This window comes from Sceloporus undulatus, chromosome 6 (assembly GCF_019175285.1).
Source record: "Sceloporus undulatus isolate JIND9_A2432 ecotype Alabama chromosome 6, SceUnd_v1.1, whole genome shotgun sequence".
NCBI classification, from domain to species: domain Eukaryota; kingdom Metazoa; phylum Chordata; class Lepidosauria; order Squamata; family Phrynosomatidae; genus Sceloporus; species Sceloporus undulatus.
The window spans coordinates 120,755,147-120,775,780 of NC_056527.1; the positions used below are offsets into that span (position 1 = coordinate 120,755,147).

The window sequence follows — 20,634 nt, forward strand, 5'->3', positions numbered from 1 at the left end:
TCTGGTCCCAAGACTCTCTGGCTGGTGCCCTGACGCACCAGAGACCACAAAAGGTGCCAAGGCACCGTGCTCCCAGTGTGCCAGCCAATGTTTACATTAATCCTGACACCGTGCTGAGCAATGCCAGAAGCAGGACACTAAAGTCCTTTAGGCCACACTGTGCTCCTCCAAGGATTCCAGAAGGTGAGTATCTCTTGCAGGATTAGGCCATTGAGGACCTGCAGAACGAAGCATCACAGTTGCCCTTTCAGCAGCCACAGGTGAGTCAGTTTCCAGTTGGACTGGTTTCTCTGCCAGCGTTCACCTGTGCCCTTCAGGTGCACCAAGCAGGGCCTGGGAGGTCTCTGAATGCTGCCAGGAAAATGGCTTGGGAATCAGTTACATCTGAGGTTGAAAGCCAGCATTGTGCATTACGACTCTGGAGACCAGGGTTCAAATCTCCATTCGGCTGTGGCAACCCAATGGGTTACTTTGGGGAAAACCATACTCTCTCAACCTCAGAAGAAAGCAAAGGCAAACCCATTCTGAGCACATCTTGCCAAGAAAACCGTGCAATCGGTTCACCTTAGGATCACCATAAGTGCACACAGGAGAGCTTTTTGGAAGCAAGCATGGAACACGACTGGGTTGTCCTTAGCCACAATTAAATGACACAAGAGTTTAATACTAAGATACTTCTAGATTCCAACATGCAGTATTTGAATCTTGATAATCCAGGACTATTTCCTTTAATTTATTTTAAAAGGGTCAAGTCCCTAGTCCAAAGGAATACTGATAGAAGGTGGAAAGAATGTGCAAGGTTTCAAACAAGCCCAGTGGCCACATTTAGCACATGGGGTGCATGCGTTCTCAATCTGAATGTGACCGCGTTTACAAGATTTGTCCTGCAGATAAAATATTTTCCTCCCGCATTTCAAGATAGCCACAGAAAGAGCCACTGGAACATCATGGAACATTTGAGATATGTTTTCAGTTAACACAGAAGTTTGGGTAAACTGAAAACATTCCCTTTTGCAATTGCAATATGAGCCTTTCCTTCAATGTTATGGAAGGGCGCCTGGAGACAAAGGAAGAGTTACTACTCCTAGTTGGTTGGCTACAGTCTGTCACACACACACAGTTGTGCAAATGAGGATGGAGGTGTAAATCACAAAAGGAGGCCACCTGAGAAGTGGGGAAGTTGAAGGGGCTTCTTCCAGCCCCAGATCTCAATACAAGGCCTCTACAAATAGCATCCAATGCTTTGCTAATGTTACTCCCAATCCAATGCATCAAGATTTGCCAAATCAGTTTCAAATGAAACAGCCATGCTGGTCTTTATAAAGAGCAGAAAAGAAAGGCTTGTGGCACCTTGAACTGGTTTATTGTAGCATGAGTGTTTATGGCTAGCAATCTGCTTCTTCGGATCTTTATGGCCTGCAAAATACACGTCTCGGCTACATATACAGAGCCCAACTCGATTCACTCCAAACCCATGTTTATGCATATGGTTTATGCATAACCTCCTTGGCCTGTTTGTAACTTCTCGTTGTGTTTAATAAGCTTTTAGTATATTTACACTGGGAGCCAGTGTGGTGCAGTGGCTTGAGCATAGGAGAGTGACTCTGGAGACCAGGGTTCGATTCCTCGCTCAGCCATGGACTTTGCGCAAGTAACACTCTCTCAGCCCCAGAAAATCCCATGATAGGGTCACCCTTAGTCAGAAATGACTTGAAGGCACACAATAACCACATCTTTGCATTATGTTCATTGCTTAAAATGAACATTGTTTACTTTGTTTACACTGATTTCATTTGTAGCCTTTATATCTTGGGATATAAAGCTGGGTTTGTTGTTGTGAGCCTTCTTGAAGTCATTTATGGCAATTCTCTCCTACTGTTAAGAACAGAGCGGGATATTAATTAATTAATAATACCTTCCTTTGCTCTGGGCCCCAAACCAGCCTCTGATTCAGAGAAAGATAATACACAGCAGGCTTAAAGGAGATAAGTAACTTTCAAAGGACCAAGAGGGGAGGGAGAGCCAGGAAACAGTTAATCAAAGTCCTGATCCTTTCCTTTCTTCTTCCTCCCTAAAGCCATTAAATCCTTTGTGTATTTGTCTCCTCTTTCTGGGGAGAAGTAATTCACAGGATCAAGCAGAGAAGGCACAGCCTGCTCTTCCCAGGTTGCTCCCAAAGGAAGCCACTAAATCTGAACAGAACAGACATCCCCAATGGCACCATCGCCTTTGAAGTAGGCAACCATGACTGCATCCGCACTGCAGAAATAACCAGGTCTGACACCACTTTAACCGCCATGGCTCCATACTACGGAATTCTGGGAACTGTAGTTTGCGCCGCTCTGGTGCTACAACAAACTGCAATCCCTAGAATCCCATAGCACTGAGCCATGGCAGGTAAAGCAGCATCAAACTGGATTATTTCTGCAGCCCAAAGTAGGTCTGGGGGAACATTTTCCCACTTCTGGAGTTGCATGGACTTCAAAAATGCCAGGCAAAATGTGTGTGTCTGTGGGATTAAAAAAAGAAGTCAACCATGAGACCTATTTGGAAAGCCTGTAGTCCTCCTGGGGTACATCTACACTGTAGGAATAATGCAGTTTGGCACCACTTTGGCTGCCATGGCTCCATCCTCTACAGAATCCTTGCCTTTTCTTTCCTGCTCCTTCTTTTAAACTTCACTCCTGCAAACTTTCCACAGTGGCTGAATTTCTCTTGAACCACTTTTGGGGCAACCCCCAACATGGTTTTTCCACTGACTTTCTCTACAAGAGACTGAGATCCTGGGAGTCTCCATTTTTACTTGCTATTTATTTCCAAGCCCAAGGACAGAACCCAAGATATGCCTCTTTGAGGTGAATACAAAAAATGCAGTGTTGCCGCTATATTTGCCATTCAGTTCCTGTCTGGGCAGAAAGCAGAACTAGGGGAATGTTTGCATTTTGCAGAAGTAGATATTATACACAGACCCACAGAGGAAACTATGCCGAGCAACAGAAAGAGAAAGAGAAAGCAGGGTCTCCTAACTAGAGGTCTGAAACAAGTTGACATTTTTTGGGGGGGGGGGGGGGGGTCTCTTGAAAGCTGGTTAAAAGTAACCTTTCTCCATTCGGGAAGAAAACCTGATCTCCCCCCATCCCTCCATCCCTGTGAAGTTCACACACTCATTCCTTTGTTCTCTGAAAGCCTAGAGAGGAAGCAAAGAGTATCAAAGGAGGAAGAGTGGCCTTGGGTTCCCCAGCGTAAATGCCACCAGCCAAAAGCCAAACTAAGCCTGCATCTACACTGTAGAAATAAATGCACTTTCACACCATTTTCAGTGCTGTAGCTCCATCCTATGGAAGCCTGGCATTTGTAGGCTGCATCCACACGGCAGAAATAGTCCAGTTTGGCACCACTTTACATGGCCAGGAGAACAAAGGTCCAAAACACACACTGCAAAAATAATCCAGTTTGAGTCCACTTTAACTGCCCTGGCTCAGTGCTAGGGACCTCAAACTGGATTATTTCCACAGTGTGTTTTGGACCAAAGACAGGATGACCCCTCCAGAAGTCCTGAGTTCAAAAGCCAAGCTGCGTGACCCTGTCCAAGAGGGATGCAATTTCTCTGCTGCTTTCCATGAATCAAGGTAACAGTGAGTGTAAGTGTGTGTGTGTGTGTGTGTGTGTGTGTGTGTGTGTTGTGTGCACAAGAATGTGGGTCTGTCTCCTTCCTGGACTAGAGCCCAGCCAACAAGCAAAAGCCTCTCTGTTTGCAACGCCATTGAGAGCAGCTGCTTTTTCTCAGTGCATTTGCTTGCCGTCATCTACGCAACAGTCCCATGCACACACACCCAGAAGGCAAAGGCAGCTTCTGCCAAGACGTCACAAAGTATGCAACAGCCACTGAAAGATGGTGGGCAAGTCACACTCTCTCAGCCTCAGAGGGAGGCAAAGGCACAAATCTTGCCACAAAAACTCATAATCGGTTCACTTTAGGGTTAGGGAGGGACAGATGTGCAAAAGTTGATAAGACGTGCTGATATGGGAAGGCTTTATCTATCTTGCCTGATGCGTTTCAGGGATGAGACACAGAAACTCTGTCCACAAAGAAAGAGAGGAATAGAAGAACCAGCCCTTGAAAAAGGCCCCCCCTGAAACGCATCAAGCAAGATAAATAAAGCCTTTTAATATCAGCTTGGCTTATCGACTTTTTGTCCAATGACACCGGACCACATCTCTCCCTTTCTAGTCATTTATGGCGTTTCCTCCTCCTCATCTTTCTCTTGCCGTGAGTCAGAAAGGACTTGATGACAAACAGCAGTAACAACAACAACCTTTAGGGGGCGCTGGAGGCATTTGGGCCAAAGAAATCATATAACAAAATCTATGGCAGAGCAGCACCAGCATCAGACGGCAGCCCTGCGAGGTCCTTTGGGGGAGCACTGAAGCCCCCAAATCCCTCCTCTCAATAGTTTTAGGGTCATCTTATCTGTATGGTTTGGTGACAAGATGGAATAGGTTTAAAAAATGTAACTACATTCCCTGCATCTGAGGTTGTCTTTGAGATGTCGCAGATTGGTGATGGCTCAAAGACACTCTGCACATGCTCATCTTTTCTTTTGGGTAACTCTGGACCACCCTGAGATTGGGATGGAATTGTCCCCTTCAAACTGCATCTCATCCCAGATGGAAACTGGTATATCCTGTATTTGTTTAAATACAATCTCTCTAAACCCTTTATCCTTCATCTGGATGAGTTCCAGGGCTGGCGGAAGAGGCAGAAGCAAAAATTAACTGCGCCAACTTCAAGGCAACAGCAATAGTCACAGGATCTGAAGAGGAAAAGGCATGATAGTCCCATCCGTTGCAAACAGACAGATGCTTCTTTGAGGGCAATTTCGGACGCAAGAGAAGCAAAAAGTCTGGTTAGAAATCAGTCATCTTTGCCAGACATTTTGGACCCATGTGGGATTGTGATCAATGCTTTGGACCCATGTGGGATTGTGACCAATGCTTTGGACCCATGTGGGATTGTGATAACCGGTCCTCTGCAGAAAAAGAAACTTCCCCAAACTCAGCCCAGGGGCCCCTCCCAGGCCTTCTGGGATTCTTACAAAGACAAGACAGTCTTGGAGGAAATGAGGCAAGACTTCCACAGAACTGCAAAGTTCACCTGGCAGGCTGTGTATGTGTGTCACAGGATTTGGCATGCAACCCCAAAAAGGGGGTGATTTAGTGCTGAAAGTGGGGAAAGGGTGAGCCTTGGAGGCTTCTTGGGCTCCTTGTCCTCAAGGCTACCTTTTTCCTAACTTCTGGGCAAGAATTCAGAGGCGTCGGAGACATCGTCTGGAAAAGATCAGGACGCAAAGGGATCCTGGGGCACCTTTGGGACTCAGTTGCAGACTTGGCCTCCTTCCTCTGATGGAGGGATGCATGGAGGGATGCTACCACTTCTTTTGCCCAGTTAAGTCTCAAAGGTCTCCTTCCTCCGATGCATGGAGTAATTGGCGCCAAAGGTCCTTCCTGGACCCCACTTTCTCCATGCATCTGAGGAAGGAGGTCAGATCTATGGAAGCTTATGCTATCGCTTCTTTTGCCCAGTTAGTCTCAAAGGTGCTGCAAGATCGCTTTGCCTCCTTCTTGGCCAGAGAGAATGGGGGGAATCAGGCCTTTGGGGGTGGGGGTCCCTCCCCCCGATGGAGGAGGGTGAAGGTGGGGGCTGCCTGGGGGAGGAAGAGGAGGGGCGGCCTTCTTCGTCTTCCTCCTCCTCCCATCCCCCTCGGGGCCTGAATGGGTCCCTTCTTCCCCTCCAGGAAGACAAAGGACCAGAGCCTTAAAGGCAAGTCCTGCCAAGGAAGCCAAGTCCTCCCTTGCCCCCATGGCATTGCTAGGGCTTGGCCCAGAGGGGCAGCACCCCTTTCCCTCTCTCTTGCTCTCTTGCTCTCTCTTCCACCCCCCCCCCCCCCAAATAAATGGAGGCAGGAGAGGAAGGAGCCCCAATGGAGGAGGAGGAGGAAGGCTGACTCAGCCAAAGCGGAACCAGAGGGAAAGCCTCCCACGTGGAAGACAGAGGCAGCAAGGCGGCGAAAGGACCCGGGGGGGGGGAGATGCTAGAAGTGCCCCCAGTATCCCTCACCGCCGGGGCTGAGAAAAGTCCCCCAAATAACCCCCCCAAGAGAGCAGCGGGAGGGGAGATGGGGGCCAAGGGCCTCTGTCCCGAGCGGAGCATCCCTCCCAGGCTGCCCCAAGAGGAGCGGTCCTCGGGGGCTCCCGGGGTCCCCTTAAGCCTGCCTCCCTCCCTTCCTCCCTCCGAGGCCCTCTAACCCCTTCCTCCCTGGAGCCCCTCCGGAGGGCGCCATGGGCCGGGAAGGAAGGAAGGAGCAGAGCAAGCAAGAAGGCGAGGAACACGTGGAGAGAAGAAGGAGAGCCCCAAGGAGTCCCGCGCCAAGCGAGGGCGAGGGTCCCTGCCGCTCAGGGCCCCGGAGGCCTTGGGGCTCTCCCTCTCCTTGTCCCCCGAAGGAGGAGTCCCGGCGGGGCTGACCTTCTGGCCCTGGTCGTGCTGGAGCTCGGTCAGGAAGTAAGCCAGCAAGTGCGAGGCGATCATGCCGCCGCCGCCCCCCCGGGAAAGAGACCCCGGCGCCGGACGCTAGCTCTGGCCTTCCGTCGGTCGGTCGCTCGGTCGGTGGGGCCAGCCTCCCGCCTCCTGCAGCTGCTGCCGGGGGCCCGTCTCCCTCGTGACCACCACAGCCCTGCCTGCCATTGGCCCCGGACTGGAGGGTGTGGCAGCAGCCCGGGTCCGGGAGGAGACGGAGAGAGACGGCGCCTCTGAGCCAAGGCAGAGGGCACTTGGTGCCTTCTCTTCCTGGGGAGTGGGAGCCCCGAGGGGGCCCTTGGCTGGCCTGGACTGAAGGGCAGAGAGAGAGAGAGAGAGAGGCTGCCCCCGGATCAGGCTTCGTGGGGAAAGAGCCCAGAAGTGGGGCAGAAGGGCCAGAGAAGTCCCCCTCCCTTCCCTTTCTGTCTCGGACCCCAGGGACGCTGCCTGGGGATGATGGGCCTGGCAGTGGCCGACGGGGTGAATCCAGGACCCCAAGCCCCGCCTCTTCCTCCTCCTCCTCCTCCTCCTCCTCCTCTTGGGCCGGAGCGCGTGCCCAGCCGCACGGAGGCAAGGCAAGGCAAGGCAAGGCAAGGCGGCCTGGCCCTCCGGTGCCTCTGAGCCTGTGCAGAGGGCCTCCCTCGACAGCCAAGGGCCCTGAGGAGGAAGGCATCTTCTCAGCATCGTCACTCCTCCTGCCCCCCCCCCCAGGCCGAGCATCCCTGCTGCCCCGAGGAAGACAGGGCCCTCCCCGGAGCTGGAAGGGCCGCCGCCCGCTCGGAGCCCCGCTTCTGCCCTGCTGCAAGAACACCCCCCAGCCAGGACTCCTGGAGTTGGAGGGCTCGACTAAGGGTCACCTAGTCCGAACTCAAGACATCGGACCCTAGAGTTGGGAGGGACCCCAAGGAGGGCCCTCCAAGCCCAGCCCCTGAGACCCAGTCCAAGGCCTCTCCTTCAAAACAGGCTCCAAAGGAGGAGCCACCATCGCCAACCCAAAGACGGCCATCATGTCCCCCCTTCACCTCGTCTTCATGAGACCCTAAAGTTGGAAGGGACCCCAGTGGCCCCCTAGCCCACCCCCATTTGCCATGCAGGAATACACAGGGCCCCCAAGGGCCAGCCAGTCCAAACCTTTGCCGCCATGCAGGAAGACCCCGAATCAAGAGAGAGGGCCATGCAGGAAGACACGGCCAGAGCCTCCAGGAGAGATGATGGTGATGGTGATGGCCTCCCAGCTTCTGCTTCCAAAGCTGCAAAGGAGGAGGCTTCCAATCCAGACAAAGGCCCAAGGGCCCAAGCCAATCATTCCCCCTCAAAAGGTGCTAAGTGTCCTCTTCCTTCCTTTGGAGATGCAAAGGCCCAGGGACTGGGCTCCCTCTTCCCCAAACAAAGGCCCTTTCCAGCCTCACCCCTCCATCCCTGGAGGCTCAGGGCAGGGAGAGCGGGATTTCTTTCTTCCCCAATCTCCAGATTTGGGAAGATAGAGGATGAAAAGAGGTTGTGAATTGACTCACAGAATAGGAAGCTTATCTGGGGACCCCTTTCCAGACCCAAACTCCCTTGATTACTTTGTTTTTCAACACAACAGGCATTTGGTGGAACATGCCTTGACCTAAAAGTACTATCAGCTTTGAGCAATTCAGAGTAGACTTGTGAAAGGAAACCATTTACCCTTAAAACTCAGGCCTAACACCAACAATGGAAATCTCCATTGGTCTAAATCCTATGAAGTGTCTTAACTGGAGTAAACCTATAGAATGTCCCTAACCTGTTGACCCACACAGTTCAACAATTGATCCAATGAGTCCTTAGGCTTAGTCTGCATCATCCACACTGCAGAAATAATGCAGTTTGACACCGCTTTGACTGCTGGGACTCAATGCTGGGATTTGAAGTTTGGCAAGACATTTGGCAAGATATTCAGAAAGCAAAGGTGCCACTCTCTCAGCCGCCCATTTCGGATTTTGGAGTATTTCAGATTTCAGAATTCAACATAAAAGACTCAAACTGAACATTTATAGTGTTATATTTTATCGCTCTTGTCTTTAATTCTGTGTGCATGATGTTCTGCCCTGTGGTGGAAAGGGCATTACTGGTGTGGCACAATGGTTTGTGTTGGACTATGACTCTGGAGACCAGGTTTCGAATCCCCACTCAAACCACTATGCCATATTGGCTGCCATGACTCCAGAGACCCAAGTTCAAATCCCCACTCAGCCATGGAAACCCATGAAGCGACACACTCTCTCAGCCTCAGGGAAGTCAATGGGAAACCTCCTCTGAGCAAAACTTGCCTAGAAAACCTCATGATAGTTTCGCCTGAGGGTCCTCCTAAGTTGGAAATGAGCTGAAGGCACACAATAACAATATTATTATTATTATCATCCTTCAATGGAAAGCAAGTCCTCCCTTGCTTCCTCTGGGCTGACCTTAAACATACTCCAAAGCCACTCCCTGGACATCTGGCACATCTAAATATAACCTCAATTCAGATTTATTGAACGCTATTACTCAAGGGAGTTCTGGGAAAGCGCATGGGAGCCTGGCGGCCTTTTACCGTCCTTCACAGTCATAACCCCATAAAGGTAGTGCTTTGAAGGAAGAACAGAAAGTGGGACTAGGCCAGTGCTTCCCAAACCTTGGGACCTCCCAGCATCCCTGACCCTTGGCCAAGTCGACTAGGACTCGCCTGGGATCCCAATTCCATTTGTATGTTCTAAGTTTGAGAACCGCTAGACTAGATGGTTTCTGAGTTCCCACCCATTTATAGGATTCTGCAATGACTCAGTAAGGAACGTCTGCCGAGAGCCAACTTCCTCCTTTCTCTCTCCCTGTTTTGTCAACCTTTCGCCATCATTGCAAAGCCAAAACAACCAGAGGAAATTCACACAAATCCAGCCCAGTTGTGTTGTGCAAACACAATATGACCCTTGTTTCTAATCCTGGGGAAGGTGCAATTCCAGCTGGGGAAATGGCTCAAGGGGAGGCTTAGGCTTAGGCTTTGGTAACTTGATAATTACGTTTGATAAAGAGCCCAGCAATGAGTCCTGAAATCGAGGGAAAAGATGGCACATAAATAAAATCATTATCATTGTGCGTCATAACTCTGCATAATGTAGCCTTATTTTCCTCAGCATGGCAGAGTGGTTTGAGTGCTGGACTAAGGCTCTGGGAAGCCAGAGTTCGAATCCCTGCTCAGCCATGAAAACCCACTGGGTGACTTTGGGCAAGTCACATTCTCTCAGCTTCAAAGGAATGCAATGGCAAACCTGAACAAACCTTGCCAAGAAAAACCTGGAATAGATTTGCCAAAAGGGGGGGGGGGGAGGTCATAAATGACTTGAAGGCGCACAACAACAACAGCGTCACCCCAAGGGCCCTCCATCCCGGCCTTAGAGGCAGAGCATGTTGTCGCAGATGTCGGATGCTGTATAATCTTTGCAGCGCGTGATGCAGGTCATCTGCTCAGACTAAACCCCTGGCAAAAAGGGCATGCGTGACTCAGGCCAAACGGAGCAGGGATCATCTGCCTTTCCCTTGCAAACGGCTTTTAAAAAATAATACAAATGATAAAATGTGCTTCCAAACACATATACCGGAGATGTGTAACTCCTCAACCCATTGCATTGCAGACAGCCGGACGCTGAAAATTGTTTGCAACAAGACAGTGCTATTTGCTGGAGCTGCGTTCCCTTGGTCACTTTGTCTGTCCCTTTTCTTTTCGGTGCCTAAGTTGTTATTTCTCAATGCTCAACTCAAGTTCCAAGTTATTGCAAAGCTAGACATTTGCAGACTGAAGGGAAATTTCCCTTGTGAGGGGAACCCTAGAAGTATTACTATGGGACAATGGCCCCATTTTGCCTCCTCTGACCTTGCAAACCCATTGGGTGACCTTGGGCAAGTCACTCTCTCTCAGCCTCAGAGAAAGGCAAGGACAACTTCTCACTGAATCAGTTCTGCCAAGAAACCCCTGTAATAGGGTTTCCATAAGTCAGAGATAACAACAGCAAATAGCCACACACTCCTACATCCCCTAAAAGCACCAGATCTTGTCTGATCTTAGAAACTAAGCAGAATCAGCCCTGGTTAGGACTTGGATGGGAAACTGCTGAGGAATCCCAGGTGCTGAAGGCTCTCTTTCAGAGGAAGAAGCCGGCAAAACCACCTCGGAGGGTTCCTTGCCTAAAACAACCCACTGAAATCCATGGGGTGGCCACAAATCAGCAGGAGACACACACACACACAATTTCCACAGCCCTGAATGCCATCTTCCCTCCAGACAAGGGCACCATCCATCCAGAGTTTTCATGGTGGAAACCAGCTTTTGTGAGTCTAGTTGAGTCCATCTGGTTTGCTGTGTGCCTGGAAGCCATTTCTGACTTATGGAGACCCCAAGGTGACCTTGTTCTTGGTTTTTCTGCTGCTGAGTGTGGGTTTTTATGGCTGAGCAGGGACCTGAACCCTAGTCTCCAGAATTGTAGTCCAGTTCACAAGCCACTCCAACAATACTGGTTTTCGAACCAAGCTCCTTGGTGAAGCTGCCTTCCCTTGGCTCCTGGCAGAACTGTGTGTCTTCAGGCCAAAAATCCAGCGGATCCGGTGTCTGACCTCCCCTGGCAGGAAGAACCCAGCGGGTATTTCACCTTTCCTCTCCAGGAATTGATGCCCAGGACGAACAAGCCTCCTGACCAAACCCGCTTGGCCAACTTGCAATGCTGGACATGCTGGATTTTTCTGTCTGAACTGAAGCAGGTTGTATGCAAGGACTGGGTGGCCAGTACCTTTTATTGGGAATGCTGAAGTGTTGCAAAAGTGGTGCATGAGTGAAACTTATTTGCATGACTTTTGTAACACATCAGTGGTCCTAATATAAGATATTTTATTACTAGTTTTTAAAAAGCTACTGTTAAGATATTAGTCCTAATAAAAGATAGTACCCATCTACAATTTCTCTGTTTCTGTATGCTTCCATCTCCTCTTCAGTTTGCAAAGACAGTTATTTATGACTCAGGTATTTTATCTTTCTGAAGTCAGTATCTGATCTGAAGTGGTTATAGCATCACAGCTTCCTTGGCCTGAGCGCATGGGGAACTGTAGTGCTGGAAAAAGAACTGGAAGCAGAGTTTTGGGGTGCAGAAATAAGAACTCTTTCTCCTTCGGTCCCCACAATTCGCTCAAGCCCCAAACTGTTCTGTTTGCTATATCCACATTCCTTGGGTCACTTGACTGGCCCTTTTCTTTGGATGCCTAAACTGTACTTCTAAATGCTCAACTGACATTTTAAGTGGCTGCATTGCTAGAAAGTGACGGACCATTTCATGGAGGGGGATGCCTTCATTTTAGCCCCGCTACTTGTGTACATTACATTCATAAAACTGGACTCTCAGGCATTAAAACAGAGGTCATCGAAGTATATCCCCATTCCCAAATACTGGACTGCAACTCCCAGCAGTTGTCATTGTTTGATTGTTGGACTAAGACTGAGTTCAAATCCCTGTCCAGCCATGGAAACCCTCCGGTGACCTTGGGCAAGTCATCCCCTCTCAGCCTCCAAAGAAGGCCATGGCAAAGCACTTCTGAACAAATCTCACCAGGAAAACCCTGTGATAGTTTCACCTGGTTGTTGTTGTGCACCTTCAACTCACTTCCGACTTATGGTGACCCTAAGGTGAACCTATCATGGGGTTTTCTTGCTAAGATTTGTTCAGAGGAGGTTTCCCATTGCCTTCCCCTGAGGCTGAGAGAGTGTGCCCCAAGTCACCCAGTGGGTTCCATGGCCAAACTGGGAATTGAACCCTGGTTGCTAGAGTCATAGCCCAACATTCAAAACACTACATCACTCCAGCTCTCTAGGTTCACCTTCAGAAAGAACAACAGAAAACCAAGCACATCTATCTGGTGGCAGCAGCCTCCTCACAAGGAAGGGAGAAAAACCCATGCTGTGTACAAACTGGGGGAAGGCACTTTTTGTTCTGTTGGAGACCTTCAAGATCAGGAGAAAGAGGGAGCCAGGAGTCACTTTACTTGGGTCCTGGTCACCTTACAGCTGCTCAAAATAGAAAGAAAGGTGATCGGACCAGTTTTCAAAGGGTACGGGAGAAGCAGAGCATGTGACGCTGGGCGTGGGTGCGCTGGCAGCTCAGCCTGCCAGGAAAGGAGAGGACTTGGCACCAAAGCACTGGGAGGGTTGGAAGAAGGTGCCACCCTCCTTTCTGTGGGTTCCTGTGACACACTTCAGAGACAGATCACTTACTCAGGTAACAGTACAAGGTCTAGGAGAGGTGTAACTACTCCAGAGGGCAAGTGTGGTGTAGAGCTTTGACTGTTGGACTGCAACTTTGGACACGTGGCCATGAAAACCAATGGGTGACCATGCGCAAGTCATACACTCTCAGCCTCAGTTCCACTCTGGGCCCTGCAACAAACTCCAACTCCCAGAATTCCATATCCTTGAGTCAGGATGCTGAAAAGCGGTGCCAAACCAGGTTATCTCTCCAGTGTGGATGCAGCCATAGGGATCCTGAGAGGGATGGGGAGAGTTTAAGTATGCATGAACACAAATACTTTCATTTTCCAAAGGCACGCTGCCCTGGGAAAAAATAGACATTGGGCTAATATTACACACAGAGGAACTGGGTATAATATTAGCCCAGTGTCTAAGGCTGGAACATTTTAGAGCACATATATCTGGTGCTTATATAGAAACATCAGCCGAGACCCTGTTCACTTGTGGGTCTGTGGGTTTGCACATGTGTATGGCTGCCTTCAGTTTATTTGGAGGGGGGGCATGATTTTTAGAAGGTTTTCAGCGATTCCCAAACTTTGGTCCTTCAGGAGTTTTGGACTTCAGTTCCCAGAAGCCCTAACAGTAAAGAATTCTGGGAGCTGAAGTCCAAAATGTCTGGAGGACCAAGATTTGGAGACTACTTTCTTTGGCAATGAAGACTCAGAGGTGGTTTGGCCAGTTCTTTCCTCTGAAATAGAGCCTCCAGCCCCTGGAATTCATTGGTGCTCTCCCATCCAAGGACTATCCAGGGATGTCCCTGTTTCAGGGTGACCAGACATCCTCTTTTTCCAGGAGATGTCCTACATTTCAACCTTCTGTCCAGGAGGAATTCCAAACTGTCCTCCATTTTGAGCATGACTAGGAAGCATGAAATTTATTGCCATGCTAGAGATTTGGGTACTGAAGGAAAACTTCAAGGGGGCATAATTCTTATTTGGGAAGGCGCAATGCCCTCTTCCCCTTCCTCCACCATTGATTGCTATGGTGGCTATACTCCTGCTAGCAACTATGGGCAGCCTTACCAATGACATTCATTGCAGAAATGAATGGATGTGAATAATATCTGTTTCCTTCAGGCTGTGCTTTATATAGTGTGTATCTCGCCTCCTCTTTCTTTGTGTTTTGTACAGCTCTGTGACAAACACTATGTGACAGCCCTTGAGAAGAAATGGGGGGGGGGGGAAGCATGGACGATGCTTTGATTCTCTGGGAAAGAAGAGTCCAGTGGAAATGGACACCATTCGCACAAGGCTCCTCCTCAACACAACTCCCCTTGCTGGGATGGAAAGGCTTGCAAGCCCCTCATTCCTCACCCTGAATACACCTCTTGTGTGTCAGTTGTGTGCCTTCAAGTCATTTCCAGCTTAAGGCAACCCTAAGGCGGCCCTGTCCTGGGGTTTTCTTGGCAAGATTTGTTCAGAGGAGAATTCAAAGATATACCCAGGTTAGTCTACAAAATCAATATGTGAAGAGATCTTGTAGCACCCTTTGAGACTAACTTGTAGTAGATCTCTTTACACATCGTTCAGAGGAGGTTTGCCATTGCCTTCCTCTGAGGCTGAGAGAGTGTGACTTTCCCAACCTGATTTTGGGAGCAAAGCAGGCCTAAAGAATATTTGGATGGGAAACCACCTTGTGAGGACCTGGGACTATAACATGAAAGAAGTAAAATCAACACAATCTCTTCTTCTGCCCTCCTTTTCCCTTTTCCCCTTTTCCTCTGCCAAAACTCTGGATTACTAGCAATTTGGGGCAGGGTCTTCTCTTCCAATATTTTGTACCTTGGCTCCCATTTAATAGTATACATAGATGTGCACAGGGCTTCTTGCACACACATATGCAAACAAAACACCTTTTGCAAGCTTAGGCACTTGCTAGGATTGCTGACGGTCTGTTGAAACCCAGATTTGGCAACGGAGGAAGTCAAAATTGTGTCAGCGCAACGCTTTGAGCAAGGCTCCCAAGATGCTCAAGGGCATAGGCTGTTATTCTTCCCAAAGAAAGAGGTCCTTGCCATGGTGATGCTTGCTGGAGAACATAAGATGCCAGGTCAAGCTCAGTGGTCCAGCATTCTCTTGGCATGGCAGCCAAACAGTTGCCCCAAGAGGACTCCAAATGCAACCTCCATCTTGCGCTCACCAGCAAACTGCCCTGCAGAAGCATACTTGTTATTGCTGTTTTCCATCAAGTCAGCTTTCAATGAGAGACTGCAAGAGCCCTAGTCATCAACAGTCCTTCTCAGGTCTTGCAAACCCAAATGGAGAGTCTATCCACCTGTAACGCAGCCTTCCTATTTTTCTATTTCCTTCCTCTTTACTAAGCATTATCATCTTTATCAGTGAGTCCTTGTCATATGTTCAAAGTGCAATGGCCTCAGTTGAATCATTTGAGCAAGAGTCACTGTGGGATTTGATGCTAAACTAAGAAGGAACATGGGAATCCAGAGAAAGTGGCAGATGATGGAAATCATCCCTGTTCATCAAAATAGCCCCAGCCTTGGACTTTGCAAGCCCTGATTCCTCTACGCTGCTGCGTATGCCATGCTTGAACTTGAGGGAGGGAAGGTGAGATGGAAATGAAACTCATTCATAAATTGAGGATCAATTGCTCCTTTAAAGGCTGCTACGAACTCATTGCCTCTTCTTTTCCCAATTTTGTACAGTATGGGCTTTGTTTTCCCGATGGGCTCATTGGACTCTCTGCTGTGTGCCACATAATGGCTGAAATGCATAGATTCGAAATGCTGCCTGATAAGAAGTCCAGAGAAGATAAAATGGTCCCCAGCTGAGCATTCGTCCAAACTGAAGGATGTGCTCTTATGCAACCGGTTTCATCACAGGAACAGAAAAGTGTGTTGCAAAGAATGGTCCAGAATTCACTGCAAGACTGTCTGGGGAAGCCAGTCTCAGTGCCACTGTCTCAACCTCCTGGGAGGGAGAAGGAATTGGACACATTTGGAGACGAAATGAGGAAGAAGAGCACACGAAGTCAAGTAACCCAGAGGGAGAAAGTGGAAGAACCCAAAACTCAGCTTTTAAACCCAAACAAAGAAACTGTGGCATTTAATGGTATCCGTTTGCAATCTGGCTAAAGCCAAGTCAATTTCCATCAATGAGAGAATTCTTTTCTCTCTCTCTTTTTGCAAGCATTGGTCAAATCACACTGAAGCATCCAAAAGTTCGGACTAGTCACCAGAAACAGTGTGTAGCTTGCCAACTTTCTTGCTTACAAACCCAGCCACCTGTCTGCTTAAGGCCAATATAGCTGCATCACAATCAAAGGGAGATAGCTTCTCAGTTAATTAACGCACACACAATTAACACATTCCTTGGGAAATCCCTCTGATCTAAGAGTCCAACAGAATTACTGGCAACAATGCCAGGAAAGAGAGCAATTAAACTCCCACCTTTTAAATACATATTTAACTAATTAACCAACCCATCTCCCAATTAAAACCAGTTAATTCATGCCAGCAGCTTTTGGCATCTATGTCCAAATTGGAAATTTGACTGGATTCTTTTTTCCCCCCAAATAAAAATAGGTTTCATTTTTCTCCCTGAAAGCATTTTTTTTCAGGAACAACCCTAGATATTGTTTCGCAGGAACTGTCTACTTAATATGACGAGGGTGATTTTAATATTATCAAATGTGTTCTTGGGTCAGATGTAGTTCATCAAAAAACCTTTTGCCTATTGCATAATGAAGAGGTGTGTCCAATCCACTTCCACACTTCACAACTTTGTGTTTCTTTTAATACCAGTCCTGATGGCAAAACTGGGATTCTTAACCCTGTGCTACTTGTGGACACCCATCAGAAGTCCTATTTTTCATGAACAGCCAGAAATGTTCACACAGTTTGGCTGCAACTATACAGTTTCCCAGAGGACTTCTGGTTTTAGGATAAACCCAACAGGAGTGATTTCATCCAGAGCCCAAGAATGGGATTCATTCCAGCTGAACCCAAATCCAGCCAGAAAACAGAACTGCTTTGCCCCCCAGGTCCTCCAAAGCATCCTTCCAGAGACCCTACTTCCATATTTACTACTCCTGGGGGGCATCTGCACTGCAGAATTAATGCAGTTTGACACCATTTTGCCAAGGCTGAATGCTACAAAATCCTGGGATTTGTAGTTCTGTAAGACGTTTAACCTTCTCTGTCAGAGAGCTCTGGTGCCACAACAAACTACAGATCCCAGGATCCCATAACATGGAGCCATGGCAGTTAAAGCAATATAAAACTGCATTAATTTTGTACTGTAGATGAAGCCCTGCATAGGATTTGCATTCTTAGACAAGATATCTCACTTCAATCATGTCTAATTTTAAGTGATTTTATCGCATTTTATAATGTTGTTGCTAAGTTTTAAGGGAGGGGATAAGGGGATTGTGTAATTTTATTTGTGTGTGTCTCTATGTATTTCACTTATGTACTTTTTATGTTGTATCCCCAAAGGGATCGAGGCAGGATAACAACAACAACAACAACAACAACAACAACAACAACAACATACACTTGCATGAAGGGCTGGTTCTTCTCACAGAGCAAAGGCCAGGATCCAACCACTACCCTTCACTATCCAAATACCTGAAGAATCAGGACTTTCTCTTCCTCTACCCCACTGAATCCCCCTTTTAAACCTCCTCCAGAGGGGTCTTCCAGACCCCAAACAATGGTGGTTGGTGGTTTCCATATCAGGGTTGCAGCAGGGATGGTGAATCCATTCTGGGTTTTAGTCCAAACTTGAAAGGAGCTTTCCAAGGGATGGAGTCTATCCCCAAAATAGGTTCAGCACCTTGGAAAATGCCTTTTAAATGTGGATTCCCATTGACATCTGTGAGCCACCTGCTGTTACTGCTCCCAAGAAAAGGGTTTTTGGGGTGCTAGAGGAACAAACTCCAGAGATTGGGAAAGGTTTGGACATTCTAGTTGAAGCAAAGGGACCCAAAATAAGGGTGTGATAGGATTAAAAATCCCCTGGCTGGTTTCAAAAATACTTTCTCCCCCCCCCCCCCAAGGGAGCAAAAGACAGTCTGAAAGTGGGCATTTCAGCTCATGGTATGATCTCTCCCCTTTAAAAAAGCTTCTTTTGGTTTGACCAAAGGTGACTTTAGGACAAGGCTGTTGCTGCTGTGTCTCAGAAAAGGTCCCTTCCAAGCTCTTCTTTGCTTCCAGATTCTGCTGTCTAAACATCTGCTCATCCTTTTCTATTAGTTAATTAGAATCTGTCTAAGTAGACATCGCTTTAACCCAGGATCACTACAAAACACAGTTCATAGTGCATGCAGAAATCATTTGACAGAGACAACTTCCTTTTGTTTTTGTTTTAAAGGACATCACAGCAAGAATTCCCCAAGACCTGTGCAAAAAGCTATTCAAGTTCACCTGAGAGGTGAGGTACCTGTTTGCACCAAGGAACTGATGCCTTGGTGCATGCTTTTTGCAAAGGTCTTGATTTTGCAAAGGCAAAATGATTTCTCTGCCCCAGTTGGAGCCAAGGCTTTGGAGAGACACTCAGAAGGTATTTTCAAAGAAGCTGCCCTTACCTGGTCCACAATTTCCCCATCCTTGGCATCCTGCAGGTACCCTTCGGCCATGGCTTCCAGTCCTTTGCTGGCAACCCAAGAAGACTGTGGTGGTGCCTGTATGCTCTAGAGTTCCCTCTTCAAGGACCTGCTGAGGAAGGAGGGAAGGACTGTGTGAGTGAATGTGGAAAGAGCTCCCGGAGCATCTGTGCGCAACAACGTCAAGGCTGAGGTCACTGGAGGGAGAGAGGCATAGCATGCAGACTGGGGAGTACTAGGCAGCCCTTTAATCCCTGCCTTGGCTGAGCAAAGAGATGAGGAGCAAAGATAAATAATTCACCCCTGGCGCAAAGGATCCCAGGGCCTGGGCTTTAAATAGAGATGCCAGGTGGGGTGTTTTAGAGGCCCAGGGGTTTCCCCAAACTCCCGAGTGCTTCCGCCTATCTCTGGCACACAGGAGTGGCACATGGGGTTTAGGGCAACCTATTTATTTTGGTGAGGTTGCTTCACCTTCAGGGCTGTGACTCAGTGAGGAGCTGCATGCGGTCTAGGAGCAGAGTTGTGGAGCACAAGCCAGGGACAAACCGGTGCTCCAGGGTCAGGGTCCAGAATGTGCACTTTCAATATCTGGCTGCCCATCTGTGGATATATCCACACAACAGAATTACAGCGCTTCGATGCCACTCTAAGGGCCATGGCTCCATTCTATGGAAACCTGGGTTCTGTCCTTTCTGGAGAGACTGAGAATTCTCTGCTAGAGAGCTCTCTCTGTGTGTTGTATACCTTTGTTTATGGTGACGCTATCATAGGGTTTTCTAGGCAAGATTTGTTCAGAGGAGGTTTGCCATTGCCTTACCCTGAGACTGAGGGAGTGTGACTTGCCGCTGAGTGGGTTTTCATGGCCAAGCTGGGAATCGAACCCTGGTCTCCAGAGTCATAGTCCAACACGCAAACCACTGCAATTTGCAGAGCGAAATAGAGAGAGAGAATTTTCAGGCCCATCCCCAGAAAGCTACACATCCCAGGATTCCATAGGACAATGCCACAGGTGTTAAATTGGTACGAAAGCACTATAAATGTGCAGTGTGGCTCCTCCTTGGCTGGCTGCCTGTCTATCTGTCTAGCTTTGCCAGTCTCTTTCTCTGTGTGGGAGTCTTTCAGATAGAGGATTAGGAGAAGATGTCTGTGGCTTAAGTTCTGGGAAAGGAGATTAGGCCGGAGGTGCGGCTCAGTCAAAAACAGCTCCCTATAAGAAACGGAAGGGCAAAGTGAGGCCCTGGGGCCACAGCACTGTATTTGTGGCCCTCAAACCCCCAGTTTGCTGCCCAGGTTTCAAAAACAGGGGGGACGTCTTGACAACTCTTAAGGCTGGAAAACGGCTGCAACATTATAAGTCATCTTATCCCCATCCAGAAAGAGAAGCAACACGGAGGGAATAGCATTTACCTTTCCACTTGCCTCTGTTGCTCTGAACCGGAACTGAACCGGAACAACTTCAGTTACGCAAATCTGGAGTCAAGCCAGAAAAGAAATATAGTGTTTTAATTTCCTTGTTCTATCGTCAGATAAGGACACAATGCTTACTGTAAAACACTTGCCAGACATTAATGATGTTGCAATGCAGTTACACAAACTCAGGGAGGACTGGGCTTCCCGATGGCCATTAGCCAAAGCTGCCTAAAGGAGCTTCTCTGTCTGGGAGTAGTCTACCTTGGAGTACCAAATGCGAGGAAGCAGCGGGAGGGCCTGCCTCCACTATACACTACTTGTGGAAGAGTGGATGTTGCTGTCCATGTGTCGGTATGTATGGTGGTCCATTAGGCGAGTGCCCTTTCAAAAAGAATAAGTATGATTGCAAAGAAAGGAAACAGGAAAGAGGGAAGGAAGGAAGGATAAGGGAAAGAGAAATATGCATAATGTGATTGATATGCATTGATATAAGCTGACCGTATTTCCAAAAAACTCCCTTTTCTAGAGGTTTATAAAATATATGTCCATTCACAGCTAAAGCAATGAAACGCATAGAATGAGAGAGAGTGAATCTTGTCCTCTCCTGAACTTTGCAAAAGCAAGCAGGGCCCTCAGGATGCTCGGATCTGTCCATGTAGCATTGCATCTCATGGGCATGTGGCAAGAGGAATAGAAGTGTGTGTATGTATGTGTGTGTGTGCGCGCGTAGTGGGGTGTTGCTGGCCACGTGTCTGGGCGCATGGCCATTCATTAAATGGGTGCCCTCTAAAGCGGATAATCA

The 20,634-nt window shown here is 48.3% G+C and overlaps 1 protein-coding gene across 3 annotated transcripts in view; it reads right to left on the reverse strand.

The window, feature by feature from the left end:
• The window catches only part of HK2 (hexokinase 2), a 36,462-nt gene extending 16,580 nt beyond the window's left edge, over nucleotides 1–19,882 (reverse strand). Inside the window, exons 1-2 of one of the 3 annotated variants that reach the window (XM_042476275.1) lie at nucleotides 19,830–19,882; nucleotides 18,405–18,534 (exon numbers count right to left, since the gene is read on the reverse strand). In XM_042476275.1, the coding sequence (XP_042332209.1) occupies nucleotides 18,405–18,455 (51 nt within the window). In that variant the 5' untranslated portion in view covers nucleotides 18,456–18,534; nucleotides 19,830–19,882. Of the gene's footprint in view, nucleotides 1–6,523; nucleotides 6,596–18,404; nucleotides 18,735–19,829 lie in introns of those variants that run through there. The other 2 variants (XM_042476274.1, XM_042476273.1) reach the window with 2 other exon arrangements.
• Nucleotides 19,883–20,634: the final 752 nt, after the last annotated feature.